We start from the raw sequence: 21,056 nt of genomic DNA on the forward strand, positions 1-21,056 counted from the left end.
CAGTAACAAGAATTCTGTATAAAAGAACATTTTATACAGTCTTTCAGAAGTAAAGATGGGCAGATGTTTAACATAAAATAGCAAAGAACTTGGGGACTTAATCATCTATGGTACATAAGATCATTAAAAGATTCCGAGAATCTGGAGAAATTTCTGTATGCAAGGGACAAGGCCAAAAACCAACACTGTATGATCGTGATCCTCAGGCCCTCAGACAGCAATGCATTAAAAACAGACATGATTCTGTAGTGGAAATCACTGCATGGGCTCAGAAACACTTCTGAAAACCACTGTCTGTGGAAAACATCCACAAATGAAAGTTAAAACTGTAAAACGCAAAGAAGAAACCATATATAAACATGATCCAGAAACGCTGCTGCCTTCTCTGGGCCCGAGCTCATTTAACATTGACTGAGCTGAAGTGGCAAAGTGTCCCACAAATGAAAATTTTAAATTCTTTTTGGAAACCATGGACCCTGCGTCCTCCTAGCTAAAGAGAAGAGGGACCATGTGGCTTGTTATCAGCACACAGTTCAAAAGCCAGCATCCGTGATGTTGGAATGGAGGTGCTTAGTGCACATGGCATGTGTGACTCGCACATCTGTGAAGGCACCATCAATGCTGAATAGTACATACAGGTTTTGGAGCAACATATGCTGCCGTCCAGACGACGTCTACAGCAGTCGGTCTCCTCAGTTCCCAAACACTTACAGAGTGTTGTTAAAAGAGTTGTAAGTGATGCAGCACAGCGGTAAACATGCCCCTGTCCCTTTTTTGAAATGTGTTGTTGGCATCAAATTCAAAATGGACAAAAAAAAAGAAATTGTACTATTGCAATTAAATATAGGGTTTAATAATTTGTACATCATTGCATTGTTTTTATTTACATTTTGTACAGCATCCCAACTCTTTTGGAAATTTGATTGTATGAGAAAAAAAAAAATCAAACCTATAATTGAAGGAGATTTAGTTTAAAAAACAAAGACCCTTGCAAAAATACACAAAAACAAGTGTTTTACTAAAATGTAATTAAGCTTTACCATTGCCACTCCTAGTGTTTAACATTAATTTAAAATTTGATTTTTAATTGAATAATTTTCTTTTAAATCTGTTTTAATCATGTTTTAATCATGTTTTTATTTAACATTTCATTAACGTTTTTTTCTGTCTTACTTTACTTTTTAAATGACTATTTTCTCATCTGTAAAGCACTTTGAATGACAGCAGTACGAAAGGTGCTATACAAATAAACTTGCCTTGCCTTCTTATATTCACCATGACACACAAACACAGTGTGTTCCCTGCTTTCAAAGAATAGCATAAAAATAAAGAACAAAGTAAAGCAATAAGCTCCAAACGTTAAATCCACTTTGCTGTAATATTGGCAGTTCCTTCCACACAAAAAGTAGTATCCTTTTGCTTTACAGACAGAGCCAAACTGCTGTCTCAGCATCAGGTTCAGCTCAGCTTTTTCAACACTTGGCAAATCAACCTAAATTTTGTTTTTTGCAGCCCATCTATAAAGCATTTCTGGCTAATCCCAGTTTGTTTAGTTGGTATATCCTGTGTGACAAGCCTTCGGGTTTGCCCTGAGTGAGCATCAAATTCATGACCCTTAAGTTAGCGGTCAGAAGCCCTATGGGGTGAACCACCTGGCAGACACTAGAGAACAGTCTCAAGTGCACAGCAACTAAGAGTAGGGAAAAGGGAAAAGAAACGAAAGGGGCTAAGAACTGGGACAATAAACTAGACGAAAAATGAATTAAAAAGAAATGCGGTAAACAAGCAAAGTAACTGGTCATGGTGGAGGATTAAATCCCTCGATCACTGCATTGCCAGACTAATGTGCTACACAGTGTGTCACCGAAGGGGGATAATGGCTGTGCTAACTAGATCCTTAAAAGGACGACCCAGACTAAGAGCTCCCTGAAACTGAAACCAAAAAACTCCCTTCTTTTATCTCACCCTCACCTCTCCCTAAACTCGGAGAGTAAGACACACTCAAGAGTTTTTTCATTTATTTATACTTACACTGGAGAACAACTAGAGAAAAGCAAAGACTCAAAACTCAAAATTACCTGCCAAGTCACAGCAACGTGCTCGTGGCACCATGAACTCAAGACTGGGCACCGAGCGGCGTGTGAGAACCCCTTAAGCAGGGTGCCCACAGCTGCTACCGCTCATCCCTAATTACTCAGTCCTGGCTCTCTGGCCCCTCCTAGCAGTGAGAGGTGGCGTAGCAGGCTGCCTGGATGTCACATCACAGCTGTCAAAAAGCATTCGTAGGATCAATGACAGGTTCAGAATTTGATGTAGGCCTCTTCTTCAGAAATATCATAAATATTATATTATTACTTTTGAATGTTGTATGATTTTTTTTAATTAGTGGGAAAGTGTTCTAAAAGTGTTCTTCTAAAAATGTGAAAAGTAACTGTATTCTGAATTTTGCCTTTACACAATGTAACTTGGACTGAATACAGATATTTCTGTATTCTGAATACGTATTCCCAATACTTGTATTCTGTTACATCCCCCTGCATGCATGTAAACACAATTTTATGAAAAACTGATGTGCTGATAGGCTCACGCGAGCATCTTGAAAATGTTAACATTTTGTAATAATGAAATGAATCACCATAAAATGCTCATCAGCACCGTTAAATATCCTGAATTCATGACAGTGTAGTAAGTTTTCCTTTGATTTAGCAGTTTAAATGTTTCCCTCTTTGCAGATCATCCAAGATACCACCCAAACGCAGAAGTATCCCAGGGCGGTCTCAGTACCAAAGGAGGCTTTCGAAAAAGCAGCCAACCAAAGCAAAACTGCACTGTTCACAGCTGTGTTCCGATTCCCAGAATTCCCCAAGGTACAAATGGCCCCCGCTTCAATTATTAGAACGTTAACGTAGTATATAGTGTATTTACTGTGATGTTTATGTGATTTGGTTTCTTTTTAGTGTGCTCTCAATAAAAGTTAATAACAACAGCTAATCCACAACACTATTGCTCAATCAGGACAGTCAGTGCAGCTCTGATTCTCTGTCTCTCTCTCTCTCAGGATGAGAAGAACAGCACAGTTCTGAATAATGAAGTCTATTCCATTGATATGGGAGCAGAAATAGCCAACCTGACAGACACAATTAACCTCACCTTCAGGAATGTTAAAAGGGTAATTGAGAAACTTTAATCTGATAATAAACACAAAAGCACAACACAAGTAGCCTATCCATCTGACAGTAATAAGCTTTTTATCCACAATGTGTTTATAGTATGTTCTGAAATTGGTGCACATTCTAATATAATCCCTCTTTATCACAATCAGAGTCTGAACTCATTCCTAAAAAAGTCAGCTCAAAAGCTCAGGACCAAAAAAAAAGTAGAAAGCTAAGGATTGCTAGACAAAAACCATCCAGCAATGCTTCACATAGGAGAGAGGTCTGGTGGTGGTGGGGGGGGGGTATTTGTAGGAGAGGTAATCAGTGAAAGAGGAAACAGGTGAGGGGAATGAGTGATGGCCTCAGAAGTCAGGGGAGGATGACCTCTGGTGTCCAAAGTTGGTAGTGCTAATGACAGTGTCAAACAATGACACATTTAACTACAGCTTTACCAACTGTTAATATCAATTAATTGATATTGCTGTTGTTAGAAGAAAACCAAAATAGTAACTTCACAGGAGAAGGAAAAAACCTACTTTACTTTTAATGTAAGTCAATGAAACCAGAGTTTTTTCCAACTCATTCTGGACTGTTTCTTTCCATCAATTCATCATGAAATTTAGAAACAATGTAAAGGGCAACAGGTATTTTCAAATTATGTCAAAAACTGAAAAACGACAAAAATGGAGATACTAGGTTTTCTTCCGACAGCAGCGAAATACATATTTAACACCAAAATACTAACATCTGAAAGATACTAAAAAAGCAGAAGAAAGTGCCTGTTTTCAGATGTTTTCTCTCTTTCATTTAAAAATCGGGGGAAACATCTGGAACAATAAGAAAAAATTGACTTTATTTGTCTTTGTTTACTAAAGGTGGCTTAGTTGTAACAACTACCCCCGCAGTATGGAGGCTGTACTTTAGCCCAGCTAACACTTGCTGTGAGCTTGTCAGCTGCTTCTAAACAGTGTTGCGCTGTAGGAAACAAGATGGTCTTTAGAGTAATATAAGGTTCGATTTTGAGATTCACACAAACAGCTCAGTAACTGAAAAAAAACTTGTGCTGAAAAAAATGACTTACATGCCCTGAAAACACTCTTTGGCTCAGACCTCTTTGAAACGCTGATGAATCACTCTGAATTTTGGTGGGAGGCCGCGGATAGGAAATGTAGTAATGTGGCCAGAAGCTCACGCTGCTTGACCTTTTTTATTTATGTAAAGAGTCTGTGTTAATTTGTGCCCCACCTTAGGTTGTTCCCCCAACAAACATGCTTTCTTGACTTAAACTCACTTGAATTAAAAATGTAAAAAACCCAAACTGCCAAAATGTATTGCCAAAACAAACTGAAAATGGTGCCCCCAGAGTAGTTGGTGAGCATGTATGTCAGTCAATAAAACAGATCAGCATGTGGAATCAGAGCTTTCTTTACATTCCTTGCATATTATAATAAATGCAATAATAGCATTGAGAAATTAGCGCATTAACAGAGAAAAGTAGATCAAAAAAGAAAATCTCTATATTAAAGAATTTACAACTGCGTTTCCAAAAAAGTTGGGACGCTGTGCAAAATGTAAATGAAAACAAAATGCAATCATGTGCAAATCATTTAAACCCTATATTTCATTGAAAATATTAGACAATGTATATCAAATGTTGAAACTGAGAAATTTCATTGTTTTTTGAATAAGATATCTCTGTATGTAAGGGACAAGACCAAAAACCAGTATTTGCTGGCCGTGATCTTTGGGCCCTCAGGTGGCACTGCATTAAAAACAGACATGATTCTGTAGTGGAAATCACTGCATGGGCTCAGAAACACTTCTGAAAACCACTGTCTGTGAAAACAGTTTATCACTGCATCTACAAATGCAAATTAAAACTATAAAATGCAGAGAAGAAACTGTACATAAACAGGAGCAAGAAACACCACTGCCTTCTCTGGGCCCGAGCTCATTTAAAATGGACTGAGGTGAAGTGGAAAAGTGTCCTGTGGTCCGACGAATCAACATTTGAAATTGGTTTTGGAAATCATGGACACTGTGTCCTCCAAGCTAAAGACCACTCAGCTTGTTATCAGTGCACAGTTCAAAAGCCAGTATTCATGATGGTACAGGGGGGCATTAGTGCACATGGCATGGGTGACCGGCACATCTGTAAAGGCACCATTAATGCTGAACGATATATACATGTTTTGGCAACATATGCTGCCATCCAGACGACGTCTTTTTCAGGGAGGGCCTTGATTATTTCAGCTTTCAGATTATTATCTTGATTATTTTAAGACAATGTCACCACATATTCTGTGAATGTGAAACCACATTCTGCATGTATTACAACAGCATGGCTCCATATTTAAAGAGTCCGGGTGCTAAACTGACCTGCCTGCAGTCCAGATCTGTCACCACTGATAACATTTGGTGCATTATGAAATCAAAAAGCAGACCCTAAACTGATGAGCAGCTGAAATTCTGTATCAAACAAGAACAGGAAAACATTTTACTTTCAAAACTACAGCAGTGTCTCCTCAGTTCCCAAACACTTACAGAGTGTTGTTAAAGGAAGAGGTGATGAAACACAGTGGTAAACAGGCCCCCGTCCCAACTTTTTTGGAACATGTTGTTGGCATCAAATTCAAAATAGGCATATATTTTCAAAAATTAATAAATTTCTCAGTTTCAACATTTGATATGTTGTCTTTGTAGTATTTTCCTTTAAAAATATGGTTTACATGGTTTACACATCATTGCATCCTGTTTTTATTTACGTACTGCATAGCGTCCAAACTTTTTTGGAAATGGGGTTGTATTTGCAAACTACAGCTTTAGGAGTGTTGTCTTCATAACATTTATATAATTTCTATTTCTATTATACTATTACCTAAACAGATCTGTCACTTTTTTTCTCTGCAGAGTGGCTTCACTCTTCACTGTCACTCTTGGGATGGAGAAGGTTGTCACATTTCAGTGTTGTATATCAAGCAAATGTGGTTTTCTATATTTTTTTACATATATTTTTTTTTTTAAATAAGTGAACAGTTTCGGTACACTTTGCATGTGAATTTAATAACTGACCACTTACTCTGCTGCCACCAGGGGCAAAGCCGAACTGGACCACTGAAGGGTGCTTCACCATTGAAACTGATGATGGCGTAACCTGTGGATGTGTACATTTGACCTTCTTTGCCCTGTTGATGGCGGTGAGATTCTCCATTGATCACCTACATCAGTAATCACCCAGCCTGCTCCTGAATAAAATAGCCATAGTTTGAAAACACGTTCCAGTATATCAGCAGCTCATAACGTACTTCATTTTCGTAGAGGTGGAGATCTGTTCTACCTCCCTGCAAACCACATTTCACCCACCTGCTTCATCTGATTGCACTTTTACGACTTATTTATGATGAACTAGGGTTGGAACTGAATTCTGTCTAATGACTTTTTGATCTGTACCACCTGAACAATGTTTGAGAACTTTTTTGTGACCTGAAATAATTATGTATCTCCGGGCGTGGGTGCACCAGTTGTTTGTTAAAAATATTAGGCTAGTTATAACATAACACTACAAGTACTAATTTCTAAGTTGAGCTTAGTAGTTACTTAATATTTACATCCACTTCTAAGCAGGATAAAGTTGTAGTGAAGCCAACGGGAACCACACTCTTTTATAGATGGTTCATCAAGGGTTCTTTACTAAAGACAGTGGCTTTATAGGGAACCATGAACACTCAAAGAACCACTTATACGCTTAAATGGTGCTTTGCATGCTGAAATGGTTCTTCAGATTGATGGGAACAGGTTGTATAGAGTTTTTTATAGCAGCAAAAAAGGTTCTTGTATGCAAGCTTGACATCATAACAGTAGCAGAACCATTTTTGGTACTATAAAGAACCATATACAACATGCCTTTTTAAAAAAGGTTCTGCAGGCGCAAAACATTTAGATGATAAAATTTCTGCATAATTCAGTGAGTGAGCTGTAATCAGAGAGATTCAGAGGGGTTTGGTGTGAAATGGTTCAGATGTCTTTACAGTGGTGGTGATAGGAACCAGGGGTCGCCATGACTACAACACAAATATAGACATTTTATTTACTATCCAGAACCACCAGTGAACCTACACGAGTCTTCTGAGTTTATATGGAATGTTGATGATGGAAAATAGTGGAAAATCTGAAATAATAAGTTTTCTTTGGGGCCTATTTTGCCTCACAGCGCCCTTCAACTTAAAATACATTTTTGGTCAAGATCTTCTCAAAACTATCATAAAACTTTAACAATTCTGACTCAGTAAATTTATCTAGAACGGAGTGTTTCACCCCAAACCACTCTGAATGACTCTGTTTACATCTTAAAAGGTAGAATTTTTGAAAAATTGATGGGAAAAATTCACCTCTCCACTCAAAAAAAGTTTTCAGGTCAAAATCTTCTCTAAACTATCATAAAACAGTGTCTCAGTCATCAGGCAGTGAATTCATAACCATTTCATGTAGTAACTTTCTGTGAGGGAGCTTTTAGAGGTGGACGTCTGGTTCCTATCACCACCACTGTGAACAGTTCTGACTCGTTTCTCTAGTTTCTAGTTAGTTATGTTGGGTAATATGTGCATGTAATGCCATTAAGGAGGACACCAACTGAAACGTCCTCAGTCAGAAGGACAGATGATGACAGGTCACACATTGAGTTAATCTGAATTGTCAGCTCTGCAAGATGCTCAGCGTTCAAAGCCAGGATTTGAATATCTAGATGACACAATGAGTTTCTGAATAACAACTGTAAAAACAAGCAATGCAAAGTTACAAAGGCAAAGCTGTATCTGGTACTACTGTGGCAATTCCAATAGAGGGCGCTCCAGGCACACACAGTGATTAAAACTTGGCAAAATGAGTTGTTACCTGAATACCAGCTAGTCTACCATGTTTAGGACACTGCAAATATAATACACTCAAAAGTAGAAAGTTTCTTTCAAAAATGTGCAAACAGTGTAGCATGAATTACAGAAACAACTACCAAGGTCATCTGTCCTTAGCTAAGCGCTAGCATATTTAGAGCTACAGCAAATTTAGCAACATCATGCTTTAGAACATTCAGCACATTTCTCAGCCAACATAAACACAGCAAAGCTATGTAAATGACTACTACAGTATGGCTTACAGTTGTATGAACACACACAGAACCCACCATGCATGAGGGTCCTCCAGTGGGCAGTGTGATGAACCTCCAGTGTGGTTTCAGTTTAAAGGGCTTTCTGGGTAATGTAGTTCAGACACAGCTTACTAAGAGTTAACATCAGTTTACACCTCAACCTCCTCATTATGCTTTTATAGTGAGGAACAATACAGGGCAGCCAATCAGCCTCACAGGGAAAGCATATCAGCCTTAAAGGGAAAGTAAAAAACACCGCAAGTGGATCTCACTCAGAGTAAAAACTGAAATACCAGAAAAATGTATCAAATCCATTAAAACCTGAAATCCAAATCTGAGCCTTTTAAGATGATTTAGGGACCTGCAGACGCCATCAGTATGAGACTAAGTGTGCTAAAATATATGATGTTTCCACAGGCCGACCCAACTGAAACCATATCTGGCACTGACCTAAGCAACCTCACCTACATCACCTCCATCGGCTGCGGACTCTCCATCTTCTTCCTGGGTGTGGCCCTCTTCATGCACTTCCTGTTAAGGTACAGTGCGGAGAAATGCTATATATATATATGTATATATAATGCACTATTTTTGTATATACAACCCCAATTCCAAAAAGTTGGGATGCTGTGTAAAATGTAAATAAATGTAAATAAAAACAATGCAATGATTTGCAAATCTCATAGACCCATATTTTATTCACAATAGAACATAGAACTCATAACAGATGTTGAAAGTGAGACATTTGACCATTTCATTAAAAACATTAACTCATTTAGACCTTGATGGCAGCAGCGCATCTCAAAAAAGTTGGGACAGGGCCAACAAAAGACTGGAAAAGTAAGTGATACTAATAAAAACCAGCTGGAGGAGCAAAACTCACATGACCGGGTATAACAAGGGCATTTTAGAGAGGCAGAGTCTCTCAGAAGCAAAGATGGGCAGAGGTTCACCACTCTGTGAAAAACTGCGTCTAAAAATTGTGGAACAATTTCAGAAAAATGTTCCTCAATGCAAAATTGTGAAGACTTTGGATATCCCACCATCTACAGTACATTATATCATCAAAAGCTTCAGAGAACCTGGAGAAATCCCTGTACGCAATGGACAAGGCTGATGGTCAGTATTGGATGCTCATGATCTTTGGGCCCTCAGGTGGCACTGCACATCGCAAGTCAGCGTCCCTCAGACAAAAGGAAATGCTTATTGACTTCCGCCGAGACCCTCCTGTCACCGACTTTTATAAATGGCCAGCTGTGGGGACAGTAGGTTAATTCAATACTTGGGCACCCTCCTGGATATCAACATGACGATCAGTGCTGAGACTGCAAAAAGGCCACTGCGAGATTTTCAATCAGGGGTTTTATCGTTGATCGATCTTTCCTGAAAGTGTTTTATTCATCTTTCATTGAGTCAGTTTTAACTGTCGCAATGATCTGTTGGTTTGGCAACCTCAGCAGAGTGAATGAAATAGCCAGAAGATCACTAACCTGAAGGACCTTAGCCATCTTTATCAAGTTAAGAGCCATGATGAGGGCAAAGGCCATTCTGGCAGGCACTCATCACCCTCTTCAAGCACAGTTTTGTCCCCTGCCATCAGGACGGAGGTACACTTTCCCTAGAAGGGCCAAATCAGACAGATATCTGAGGTGATTTGTTCCATTAGCCACTGGGCTTTTAAACGAGCTGTAGGTCCACTGGCCAAGGACTTAAAGACTCTCTGTGTTTTTTATATGTCTTTGTAATGGCAATATGATGACACGTATTATATTACATAGTACAGGGAGATTCACTGGAAAGAGGCCCTGAATATTCTGTAATAACTCTCTCTGGGACGAAGCAATCTGAACAAAACAACGTGTGATGAGCTCCTCAGTATATAAAGCTTTGAACAAGCCGGGATGCCCCTGCGTCGGAGCGATGAGGTAGGTGTCGGACAACCGTCGCAATGTTTAACCTTCATTTGCAACTTCCGGGTGCGTACCCCCGTAACCCTTCATGTGTCTGGCAGAAAACGGAGATCACTTCCAGCATCGCATGGAATGCAATCGATTACACAGACGTCAAAGTATGTAGCGTATTTTTTTGGTTCAGATTGCTTCGTCCTACCGGGAGTTACAGCAGAATATTCGGGGCCTCTTTCGAGTGAATCTCCCTGTGTATGTATATATGTGTACCCATGCCCTTTCCTAAATAGTATTTTATTCTCCTTTTTTATACTGTGTGTTGATTGTGTTGGCTGTTGTCTGCAAACCAAACTGCCCCTCGAGGACAATAAGGACAATCTAATCTAATTTAGACAATGAATGCAGTGCAGTCTTGGTCCAGAAACATTTACTTCTCCACCGTCCCTCCACAGGAGATCGAGACAGAGCGATTCAGTGCACATCCTCATAAACCTGTTTGTGGCGCTGGTCCTGCTGAATCTGACCTTCCTGACCAACGAGTACGTGGCGAACACGGGGAACCTAATAGGCTGTAAGCTGATGGCGGGCTTCATGCACTACTGCCTGCTGACCAGCTTCACGTGGTTCGGTCTGGAGGCTCTCCACCTCTGTCTGCAGCTGGGCAGAAACTCCACACCTATCAAACACTACCTCACCAAGATCTGCATCGCCGGGTGGGGTGAGTTCAGACAGAGTTGCTGAGAAACGGCCCAGGGCCAACATTCTCCTAGGGGTTTGTTTTTCCCCTGTGCTCCACTTATGACATATGTCTGATTTTATGTGTCCAAAACAGTCAAAATGAATTTTGAAATGACCATTTTCTGACCTCTCTTTATCCCTTAGAATTAAACAGACTGTATATGCATTGAGTTTTGTGACATCACAACAACACTGAACACAAAAAGGGCTGTTTTTGAAGATCAGTTTCCGTGATTGGACTAGGGAGTGAATGTATTTCTCTTAATTTGAAAAATTTCATTGCATGATGCCACAGAAGAAGCTGACGATGGATGGCTCCTTACCTTTAGATATATGAGATTTAGCAGACTAGCGACTTACATTTTGTTTTCAACTCAGAGAATGCATCCAAGCAAGTATGTACACTATATGGACAAAAGCATTGGGACACACCTCTTAATCATTGAATTCAGGTGTTTCATTCAGTCTCATTGCTACAGGTGTATAAAATCAAGCACCCAGCCATGCAGCCTGCCTTTACACACATTAGTGAAAGAATGAGTCTAAAGAGCTCACTTAATTCCAGCGTGGTGCTGTAATAGGAAGCCACCGTTGCAACAAGTCAGTTTGCAAAATGTCTTCCGTCCTAGATACTCCACAACTGTGAGGGGTATTATTGAAAAGAGGAAGTTTTTAGGAACCACAGCAACTCAGACACGAAGTGTCAGACCACGTAAAGTTACAGAGCGGGTCGCCGAGTGCTGAGGAGCTTAGAGCATAAAAGTCTCCAACGCTCTGCTGATCAATAACTGTAGAGTTCAAACCTCCTCTATCATTAACATGAGCACAGAAACTGCACCAGGAGCTTCATGGAAGCTGCATGCAAAACTTACATCACCAAGCACAAAGCCAAGTGTCGTATGGAGTGGAGTAAAGCGCCGCCACTGGACTCTGGAGCAGTGGAAACGTATTCTGTGGAGTGACCAATCAGCTTCTCTATCTGTCAGTCTGATGGACGAGTCTGGGTTTGGCGAATGCCAGGAGAACGTTACCTGCCTGACTGCACTGTGCCAGCTGTAAAGTTTGGTGGAGGAGGGATGATGATATGGGGCTGTTTTTCAGGGGTTGGTCTAGAACCCTTAGTTCCAGTGAAGGGAATCTTAATGCTTCAGCACCAAGACATTTTGGACAATTCTTTGCTTCCAACTTTGTGAAAACAGTTTGGGGAAGAACCTTTCCTGTTCCAGCATGACTGAGCCCCAGTGACCAAAGCAGCTCCATAAAGGCCTGACTGGGTGAGTTTGGTGTGGAAGAACTTGACTGACCCTCACAGAGCCCTGACCTCAACCCTATCAGACACCTTTGGGATGAACTAGAACAGAGATTGTGAGCCAGACCCTCTCGTCCAACATCAGTGTCTGACCCCACAAATGCTCTTCTGGATGAATGGACACAAATTCCCACAGACTCTCTGCAACATCTTGTAGAAGCTTCTCAGAAGAGTGGAAGCTGTTAGAGCTGCAAACCGGACCAACTCCATATTAATGCCTATGGATTTAGAATGGGAGTCATAAAAGCTCCTGTAGGTGTCCCAATACTTTTGTTCATATAACGAAGGTTAGAGTCTAAACTACTCTCTGTAGAGAACCATTTTTTGTAAATGAGATGCATGAGTGTGAAGAACCTTTCTAATGTCTACATAATGTAGGAAGAACCCTTGAATTGGAAAAGAACATTATGTAAGGGTTCTCTGTACCTTTAAAAGGTTCTTCCCTGTCCCACATCTCATCCACAAACATGGTGTCATGCTATGGGCCCTTTAAAGTCAAATGTGAACTGGGTTTGATTTGATCTGATAATGTAAAAGATTATTTTCTCTTTTCAGCTCTTCCTGCGGTTGTTGTCACCGTCGTCTTCTGTTTGCAAAAATACAACCAACTAGTCATTCATGCTGACGACGGAAAGGATGTGAAAATGTGAGTCCTTCACTCCCTCATCCCTCACCTACAGCTCCTTTAGCACTCAACCTTCCGTTACATACAAGCACATTTACTTACTTTACACGAGTAGAGTTTTGACGGGTTTGTACTTGTATAAGTATTTCCTTTTTACGTCAACATATGAATATTGGTGAGTGAAGTAATCTACATTTACTCATTAACATTTAGCTCCATTTTTAGGTTTAATTTCATTCTGTTGAGTTGTTTCAGCTTCTAAGCTGCTTTACTGTTGATCACTCCTCTCAATTTGGAGCTTTAGCATCTTATTTCAGACCAAAATGATCCAATAAAAGAAGAATAGAGCCTTTAGTTCTTATACCGCTTCTTATTCACCAGCTACTTATTCAAATTTTCCATTCCATCTTAAATGGTGCAGCTGTCGAGGCCTCAGGTGCCAGAATATCAAGGCACTTTCAGCATGATAGTTTTTTGCCAATAGCAGCTGGATGCTCTAAGAAGTTCCACTGCAGTTCTATAAGTTACTCTGTACTTAAGTACTGTTTGCAGAGGTCAGTTTGGGTTAAATAACTATTAACCCTCTGGGGTTTAGAGGCATTTTTTTCTATGTGTTCATCTCTTCTTAAACTCTCGTTTAAAAGCTCTTCATATAACGTGTCCTCATATGTTTCATATCTAAATGCTCCGTTATCGTCATCACTACTTTCCAAAACCGCTGCAGCAGCTTCAGCAGCTGTAAACTCTCTGCACGCCATTTCACATGAGTCTCCGATGTGGACTGAATGAAGAATGGAGGGTTTCCGGTGTGATGGTCAGTGCTTAGTGATTTCCTGAGTGTCCATTGGTCAGTTTCACACAGAATGTAGACGGACACACGAATCCACCAGTTCCACACGGTGAGAGGCAGATGACGTGTATCTCAGCCCCTCTTCATAGGCTCATAACTCTGGATGTGAGTCTCGTATGATCTCGTGATAAGATGGAATGGAAAGGGCGACTCTACAGATTCAGGAAGTGTTTTTAAACTGGACTTCTGTGCTGGATCATCACAAAGATACACGAACAGATGTAGAATTTGACAAACGGGTGAACTGGTGGACCCCAGAGGGTTAAAGCCTCAAAGAGGCTTCGCATGGCAGACAGGCGTGTAGTACTGCAGGAACCAAAGCCTTCAGAAAAGAACAACACGCAACAATATCCTAAATAATGAAGATAATGTGAAATCATCATTTTGTTTGCAGTGTGTGAGGTGTAAACAGAGAGATTCAGAGTGGTTTGGTGTGAAATGGTTCAGATGTCACAGTGGTGGTGATAGGAACCAGGGGTCACCATGACTACAACACAAATATAGACATTTTATTTACTATCCAGAACCACCAGTGAACCTACACGAGTCTTCTGAGTCTATATGGAATGTTGATGATGGAAAATAGTGGAAAATCTGAAATAATAAGTTTTCTTTGGGGACTATTTTGTCTCACAGCGCCCTGCGTGTATCCCTCCACCATGAATGGAGTTTAAGTTCTCTAAACTATCATAAAACAGAGTCTCAGTCATCAGGCAGTGAATTCATAACCATTTCATGTAGTAACTTTCTGTGAGGGAGCTTTGAGGTGGACGTCTGGTTCCTATCACCACCACTGTGAACAGTTCTGACTCAGAAAGTTTCTCTAGAACAGAGCGTTTCACACCAAACCACTCTGAACCACTCTGTTTACATCTCAACCATTTAATTATGCAGAAATGTTGAATAATCGGTGTAATTCCCCTTTAAGACAGGTTGATTCACTGCTCTCCTGAATTTACACAGCATATTCTAAACTGCTTGTGTTCTGAAGGTGCTGGATCACAGACTCTGCTGTCCATTACGTGGTGAACATCGGCTACTACTCCATAATCTTCGCCTTCACCTTAACTACCTTTGTCGTCATGCTGCGATGGATCTTCCTCCTCAAAGGCACCGCCGTGAATCGCCATAAACCACCTGCTGCCTCCGGTAAGCGCACAACAACTGGCACCTCTGACGCCCTGACTGTAATGGGCCTGTGCTGCACTCTCGGACTCACCTGGGGCTTCGCCTTCTTCGCCTACGGAGCCCTGCGCCTCCCGTCCTACTACATCTTCACCATCCTCAACTCCTTCCAAGGTGGGTCAGAGAAGAAAGAGGAAGGGTTAGTTCTTCTAGAATCAATGCTGTTCTTAGTTCTGAAATAAGACAGTATAAACATAAAGTAATACAACACAGCAGTGCTGTAGCAACACTTATAAGCAAGTACTGTAGGGAAACTGTAGTGTTCAAATAAATAATTATATACATCCCTTCAGTCGCTTCATATACAAAGCACCAAATATACCGAATGATATAATAATTGATAATTATCTCTATCATTACAAATGGCAAATAACAAAAATAACATTAAGTGAATATACAAAGATTTAAAATACAACATATTACTAGCATAGTCATCAAGGTGGTAAATAGATGAGCACCAACTGCTTATAAATTAAAGATTTTTCAATTAAACACTGCTTTGAATGAGTACTCTTTTATCTACATGCAGTAGGGAAAGCCCACCACTCAGCGCTAGCTGACACAACTAGAAAGCAGGCAGGTCATAAACAGTCATTTCAGAACGAAAAACCAACCCCACTATCAGGCCTTCCTCCCACCTCTTCTCCAGGCCACTGGGAGGGCAATCCCACTTCTGACACCAATGTGGTGTTGGCGTAGAAAAACAACATGCAGAAACACTCTTTTATTTACATGCAGCAGCAGGGAAATCCTGCCACTCAGCACTAGTTGACACAACCAGAAAGCAGGCAGGTCATGAACAGCCACACAACTCACCCTGACGGTAGGCATACAGACCCTCTAACAAGCCCCCCAGCCCAGCACATAACACCACGGCCGGGACGCTACAATATGTATATTTTTAATATAGTTCTTAATACAATAATTTTATCACATTTATAGGATAGGATGTCATGCCTAATATTACCAATGATAAAATCACTGTAACACACTTAAAACACACCATTCACTCCACAGTCTGTATACAGAAGTTCAGCTGCTGAGTGGACATTACTTGCAGGTCACAACAAAGCCCAACAAAGCCCAATCGGCAGATTCAGTGTGGATCTGTTTGTGTCTCTCCTCAGGATTCTTCCTGTTCATTTATTATTACAAGACTAGCAAGTTTGTGGGGGACCAGATGACCTCAGAGAAGACCACCAGCACCGCCACGGAGGCCACCAGCATGGAGAACCCGTACGAGAAGCCGAAAGCGTTTTAAGGTACAGATCACTGGATAAAAGAGGAGCAGCCATTGTGACGTGATGCCACCTGGACTATATTCTCTGCGTTAGGATGACTGAAATGTGATTCAAGCTAAAAGGCCTGTTCTAGTGTGCAGGCCAAAAAGAACTTTAGAAGCTGTATAGTGGGACTTTTAACTTATAATACTATTTAATGTGCCTATAAAAAGTAATAGAAGTAATGAACCCTGAATCTGCTGGAACAGTAACAGTAAACACTCTGAGAGAATTAGGAACAAAACATCTACACCAGTTTCACAGAGTCATTACTGTACTTGCTTTACATTTCCATGAAAGCAGTCTCGATTCCAGACATCCACAGATCCAAACACGCCTGGGTCTGATATGGCTTCTAGGATTGGGATGCGATCTCATTGGTTTAGATCACAGCTTTCATGTCTCCCTCCAACAGTGCTGTAAGTAAAAGCATCCAATTCATGATAGCAGAACATTCATTTCCTCTGATTAGGTCATCCATTGGGTCAAGATTAACATAACAGCACAAACATCTCCTTATTCTAATCCTCAACCTAAACCTGTGTAAATACACAAATCCAATCTGTTAAATAAATGAAGAAGTAAGGCAAAGTTCATTTTAGCATTTAGATCCTCCTGCTCTCTGTTTACTGTGGAGCTCTGTACATAAACACGTATAGATCTGTTTTCAGTTTAATGTATGTGACCGATTCTGTTTAGATGTATTTATTCCTGCTAAATGTGTTTCAGCTCACGGTCGTGTGCAAAAGTTTCAAATGACATGTTTCGTGGAAAATACTTTGAACACATCCTCTACAGAGAGCACACTTGGAAACTCTGCACACTTTAGGTTTTATTTCCCCCCCCCCAATATGTTCAATTCAGCAAATGAACAGCAATTGTGTATTTCTAAAATGCAGAAGTGTGTCTCTGTAGAGGATGTGACATTTGTGCAGGGGTGCACAAACTTTTACACACGACTGGACCAGGTGTTTCCTCTCTTAGATTCAGTCTAGCAGTAGACAAACTGAGGAGGAGAGAATGTTCAGTCTTGGAGAGGTTGTGGGAATTAGAAAACACGAAAACACTATAAGCTGTACAGACCGGCGCTGATTATGTTTATGTTTTATTATCAGTTTGCAGAATTGAAATAGAAAAGGTTTTACTCTCCTTTCGACTTGCTTAACCGATGCTAGACTAAATCTGTGGAGTGAGAATAAACCGAGCGCTTCTAAAGATGAATAAACTATTTACTGATTTTAGGTTTTGTGTTGTTTTGGGTTTGATTGCTTGGTAATTGCTTGTTTTTGTCTATTTTGCTGGTGAATTTATCTCACAACTTAATCTAACATCACAATTCAGCTACTGGGTAAAGTGGTGTTAATATTCAGCAGAAAAACATTATTATGAAATTATATTGTTATATTAAAATGTTTTTGGACCTGGGAGCCGTATTACAGAAACGTCCTCTCTTTTTGTCTTCAGATCTGACAGGTCAAGATAAGATTTTTCACAGATTCATATTACAGAAGAAAATCTGATCTTATTTAGAAATCTTAATCTTATCTCCAGTTAGAAAATCTTAATCTACACAATCAAAGTCCACAATCAACTGTCATGTCTGTTTCCTAGCAACCGACCATACAGACACATAAACGTAAACGTTCATACAAAAGTGTGATAAACTAGAGATCAAGAATTTTGTGAGAGCGCCCCCTGCTGTTTATCAGAGTGTCGCCACTCCCCAGTTTCAGTCTCCATTTCCCAAACGCTTTAGCTGAGCGCGCTAACGTTACTCCTCCTAATAAACAGACACACGTTCAGCTCCGCCTCCTCATTATTCACCACCATCACTGTAATATTTCATCATCAACATTAACACACGAAGGTAATCAGAGGGGCGGTGGAGATCGAGTCTGCAGCGTCTGAGATCTTTAAAACGCAGAGTTAGAAAAGAAAATCATCTCACAGTGAAAGCAGCGTTTTACAGTAGAGATAAATGGAGCTCATTATGCTGGTAGTGAACTATGCTGCTGACTCAGCTGCCTAAAAACCATAGAAACGGACCTTAAACAGAAGTGAGGACCCTGTTGGGGTTCATCCTAAAGTTAGGACAGGATTTAGGAGGTTCAGTCTAGTTAGGATGTTTGTGTGATGCTGTTTTCTTATCTGGAGTTCATGATGAGATTATGAAGGTAGGAACTGTTACTCTGTAATAGCTACTGTCCGAAATTCAGTCCGTACTGAAGTCGTCACGTGCAAAACTGAAGAAGAGCCATGTATGATGGACTCATTCGGCGTGAGGTTACTGTTCCTGGTTTTAATAGTTTGGTTAGAATCTTCCTGCAAGTGTCCATATGAAAAACCTCTATAATATGAACACACTGTGAATGAATGGCACTCTCTGCTGTCATTTTTTGGCCTCTAAGCTAGAGATGTTCCTGGTAAAACCACATGTTTGCCTGTGGGGAGAACACACAATTATTAGGCCGTCATGTTCGTGGAGCATCAGTGATGATTTGCAAACGGAAGTATAAACATGCACGCAACACATGCATCACCGCAGGTCTAAAACAGGCACTAAAAATAACTGTGCAGCACCGCTAACCTCAAACATATCACTAATACACAATGAGTGACTGAGTTGTCAAGAAAGCATGTCTGAATTTAGTACAGAACTGGGAGCCAAAACAAAACAACACCAGAAACTCACAGTTTAGTCAGAGAACAACCTTCATTTCTTTAATTTCCAGTCGAAAGTGCAAGTTCTTCATTGTTCAGGAGATATTTGTGAGGAGGTAAGATAAAAGATACTCCACCTGCACAAAGAAGGAGAAAGTCAAAGTGAAGCATAAAAAACCTACAGAGAAAATTAGGCTCCTAACAACCACCTGGAAGACCCGGTAGACCCCAAAACTGCCCCCATCAGATAAACAGCACTTAAAGCTTTCATCTCTGAGAGAGAGGAGAAAATCAAGCTGCTTCAGATTTGAAAACATCCACAGGTGTTTCTGTCCATCCTTCCACTGTGAGAAGACGACTCAGCGCTGTGGGTCTGAAAGGATGTGTAGCTGATCAAGAAGAACCTCACTGAGAAAAGGAGACGGACACATCAAACAAAGAAGCTGAACGATGGACTGACCACCCCAGAGTCCAGACCTCAACACCACTGAATGTGTTTGATTACTTCAGAAAATCATCAACCAGCTTCTAAGACTGAACTTTGGAGGTGTGTCTGCAGATTCTTTGAGGAACTGAAAGTGAGACTCCTGAGAAGAATGGAAGCTGGAATAAAGGTAGAGAGTGACTCACTGAATACTAAACACTCAAACAGCTGATTAGATTTAGATTTAGTCGTTGATGCTTCTGTGTAATTTTTAATTTTTTTTTTTTTGTTTTTCCTGATGCTGAAAAATGAATAACTTGTACCTAATGACCTCTCTGACTCTTGGAAAGGACAGTCCACTTTAATACAGGTGCTTTATGTGGCTCATTACTTAAAACAGACTACAGTGGGTTAAAATTATAGGGCATGCATAGATCAGCGCAGACTGCTGGTCACCATAGCAACACAGACAACAATCTCATCTAGCTAGTAGCTAACAAAATGGCAAAGAGAGAGAGTTAAGATGAACATCGATAATTTGGAGATGAATGGACTTATTTGAGTTTATAATCACTCCAGCTGGTTTCCTGATACGTTTAATCTGCAGTGAGAAACTGAAGCACTAAAAAGTCATGAGGCTGAAGTCAGTTTCTTTTTCTCCAGCTTCTTGTTTCAATTTCCCTGATCCACCTTAAATGGTGCAGCAGTTACATTCTGGTGCCTCAGTCACCATTTAAGGTGGAACGGGGAAATTCGAACAAGCAGCTGGAGAATGAGAAGCGACTTCAGCCTCGTAAAAAGTCAAATAACGAGAGACTTTTTACAAGAAACTGTTCTACTTACAATGAAAAGTTTCCTGCTGGAGATGCGAGAAAACCGGCTATAGCTGAGTTAAAGCTTAAAGCAGAGTAAAATAAGTGTGTTTTAGTTTATATTTTTTATCCTGTACTAGTACATTAACACATACTGAGACACATTTACAGCCAAGATGGTAAAATAGACATAGTGTTGAGGCTCCCAATGTGGTTTGATTTTTGCTGAAAGAACAAAATGGCTCTTCTTAACATTTGGGTTGCGACCCCTGGTTTACGTTGATTATGTCATCTTGGAAAAAGTGTCCTGTAAATGAAGTCTTAGGCTGTAGTTTTGTCGTGGGTCCTAAGTGCTGGTGTGGTCAGCCTTTGAGCTCTGACCACTGTTCCTCTTCACCCACATTTGTCAGTGTTTGGTGTTTGACTATTTGGCCTCACTGCTTACTGGCATTCCAATTAACCCTCTGGGATCTGAGGGCATTTTCTTGATTTTTACTTCTTAAATTCACCTTTCGTTATGATTCGAGATGATACCCATGCTTTTCATATCGAAATGTTCAGAACAATCTCAGCTCTCTCTGTAACAGCTCTCTCCAGCAGCTGTAAACTCTCTGCATGTCATTTCACATGAGTCTCCGATGTGGACAGAACGAAGAATGAAGGGTTTCCGGTGTGATGGTCAGTCCTTAGGGTTTTCCTGAGTGTCCATTGGTCAGTTTCACACAGAATGTAGACGGACACACGAATCCACCAGTTCCACACGGTGAGAGGCAGATGACGTGTATCTCAGCCCCTCTTCATAGGCTCATAACTCCGGATGTGAGTCTCGTATGATCTCGTGATAAGATGGAATGGAAAGGGCGACACTACAGATTCAGGAAGTGTTTGAACTGGATTTCTGAGCTGGATCATCACGAAGATACACCAACTTAGTAGAGACATCCAAATGACGCACAGGCAAGTAAGTGAA

At 40.5% G+C, this 21,056-nt stretch overlaps 1 protein-coding gene across 1 annotated transcript in view; it reads left to right on the plus strand.

Moving 5' to 3' along the window:
• Nucleotides 1-17,430, plus strand: part of LOC118816003 (adhesion G-protein coupled receptor G2-like) — a 31,151-nt gene extending 13,721 nt beyond the window's left edge. The window contains exons 10-18 of the mRNA XM_036582479.1: nucleotides 2,733-2,867; nucleotides 3,059-3,169; nucleotides 6,066-6,105; nucleotides 6,249-6,352; nucleotides 8,713-8,834; nucleotides 10,655-10,920; nucleotides 12,805-12,895; nucleotides 14,716-15,023; nucleotides 16,037-17,430. Of these exons, the coding sequence (XP_036438372.1) occupies nucleotides 2,733-2,867; nucleotides 3,059-3,169; nucleotides 6,066-6,105; nucleotides 6,249-6,352; nucleotides 8,713-8,834; nucleotides 10,655-10,920; nucleotides 12,805-12,895; nucleotides 14,716-15,023; nucleotides 16,037-16,170 (1,311 nt within the window). The 3' untranslated portion in view covers nucleotides 16,171-17,430. The remainder of the gene's footprint in view (nucleotides 1-2,732; nucleotides 2,868-3,058; nucleotides 3,170-6,065; nucleotides 6,106-6,248; nucleotides 6,353-8,712; nucleotides 8,835-10,654; nucleotides 10,921-12,804; nucleotides 12,896-14,715; nucleotides 15,024-16,036) is intronic.
• Nucleotides 17,431-21,056: the final 3,626 nt, after the last annotated feature.

Source organism: Colossoma macropomum, unplaced genomic scaffold (assembly GCF_904425465.1).
Source record: "Colossoma macropomum unplaced genomic scaffold, Colossoma_macropomum, whole genome shotgun sequence".
In the NCBI taxonomy this organism is placed as follows: domain Eukaryota; kingdom Metazoa; phylum Chordata; class Actinopteri; order Characiformes; family Serrasalmidae; genus Colossoma; species Colossoma macropomum.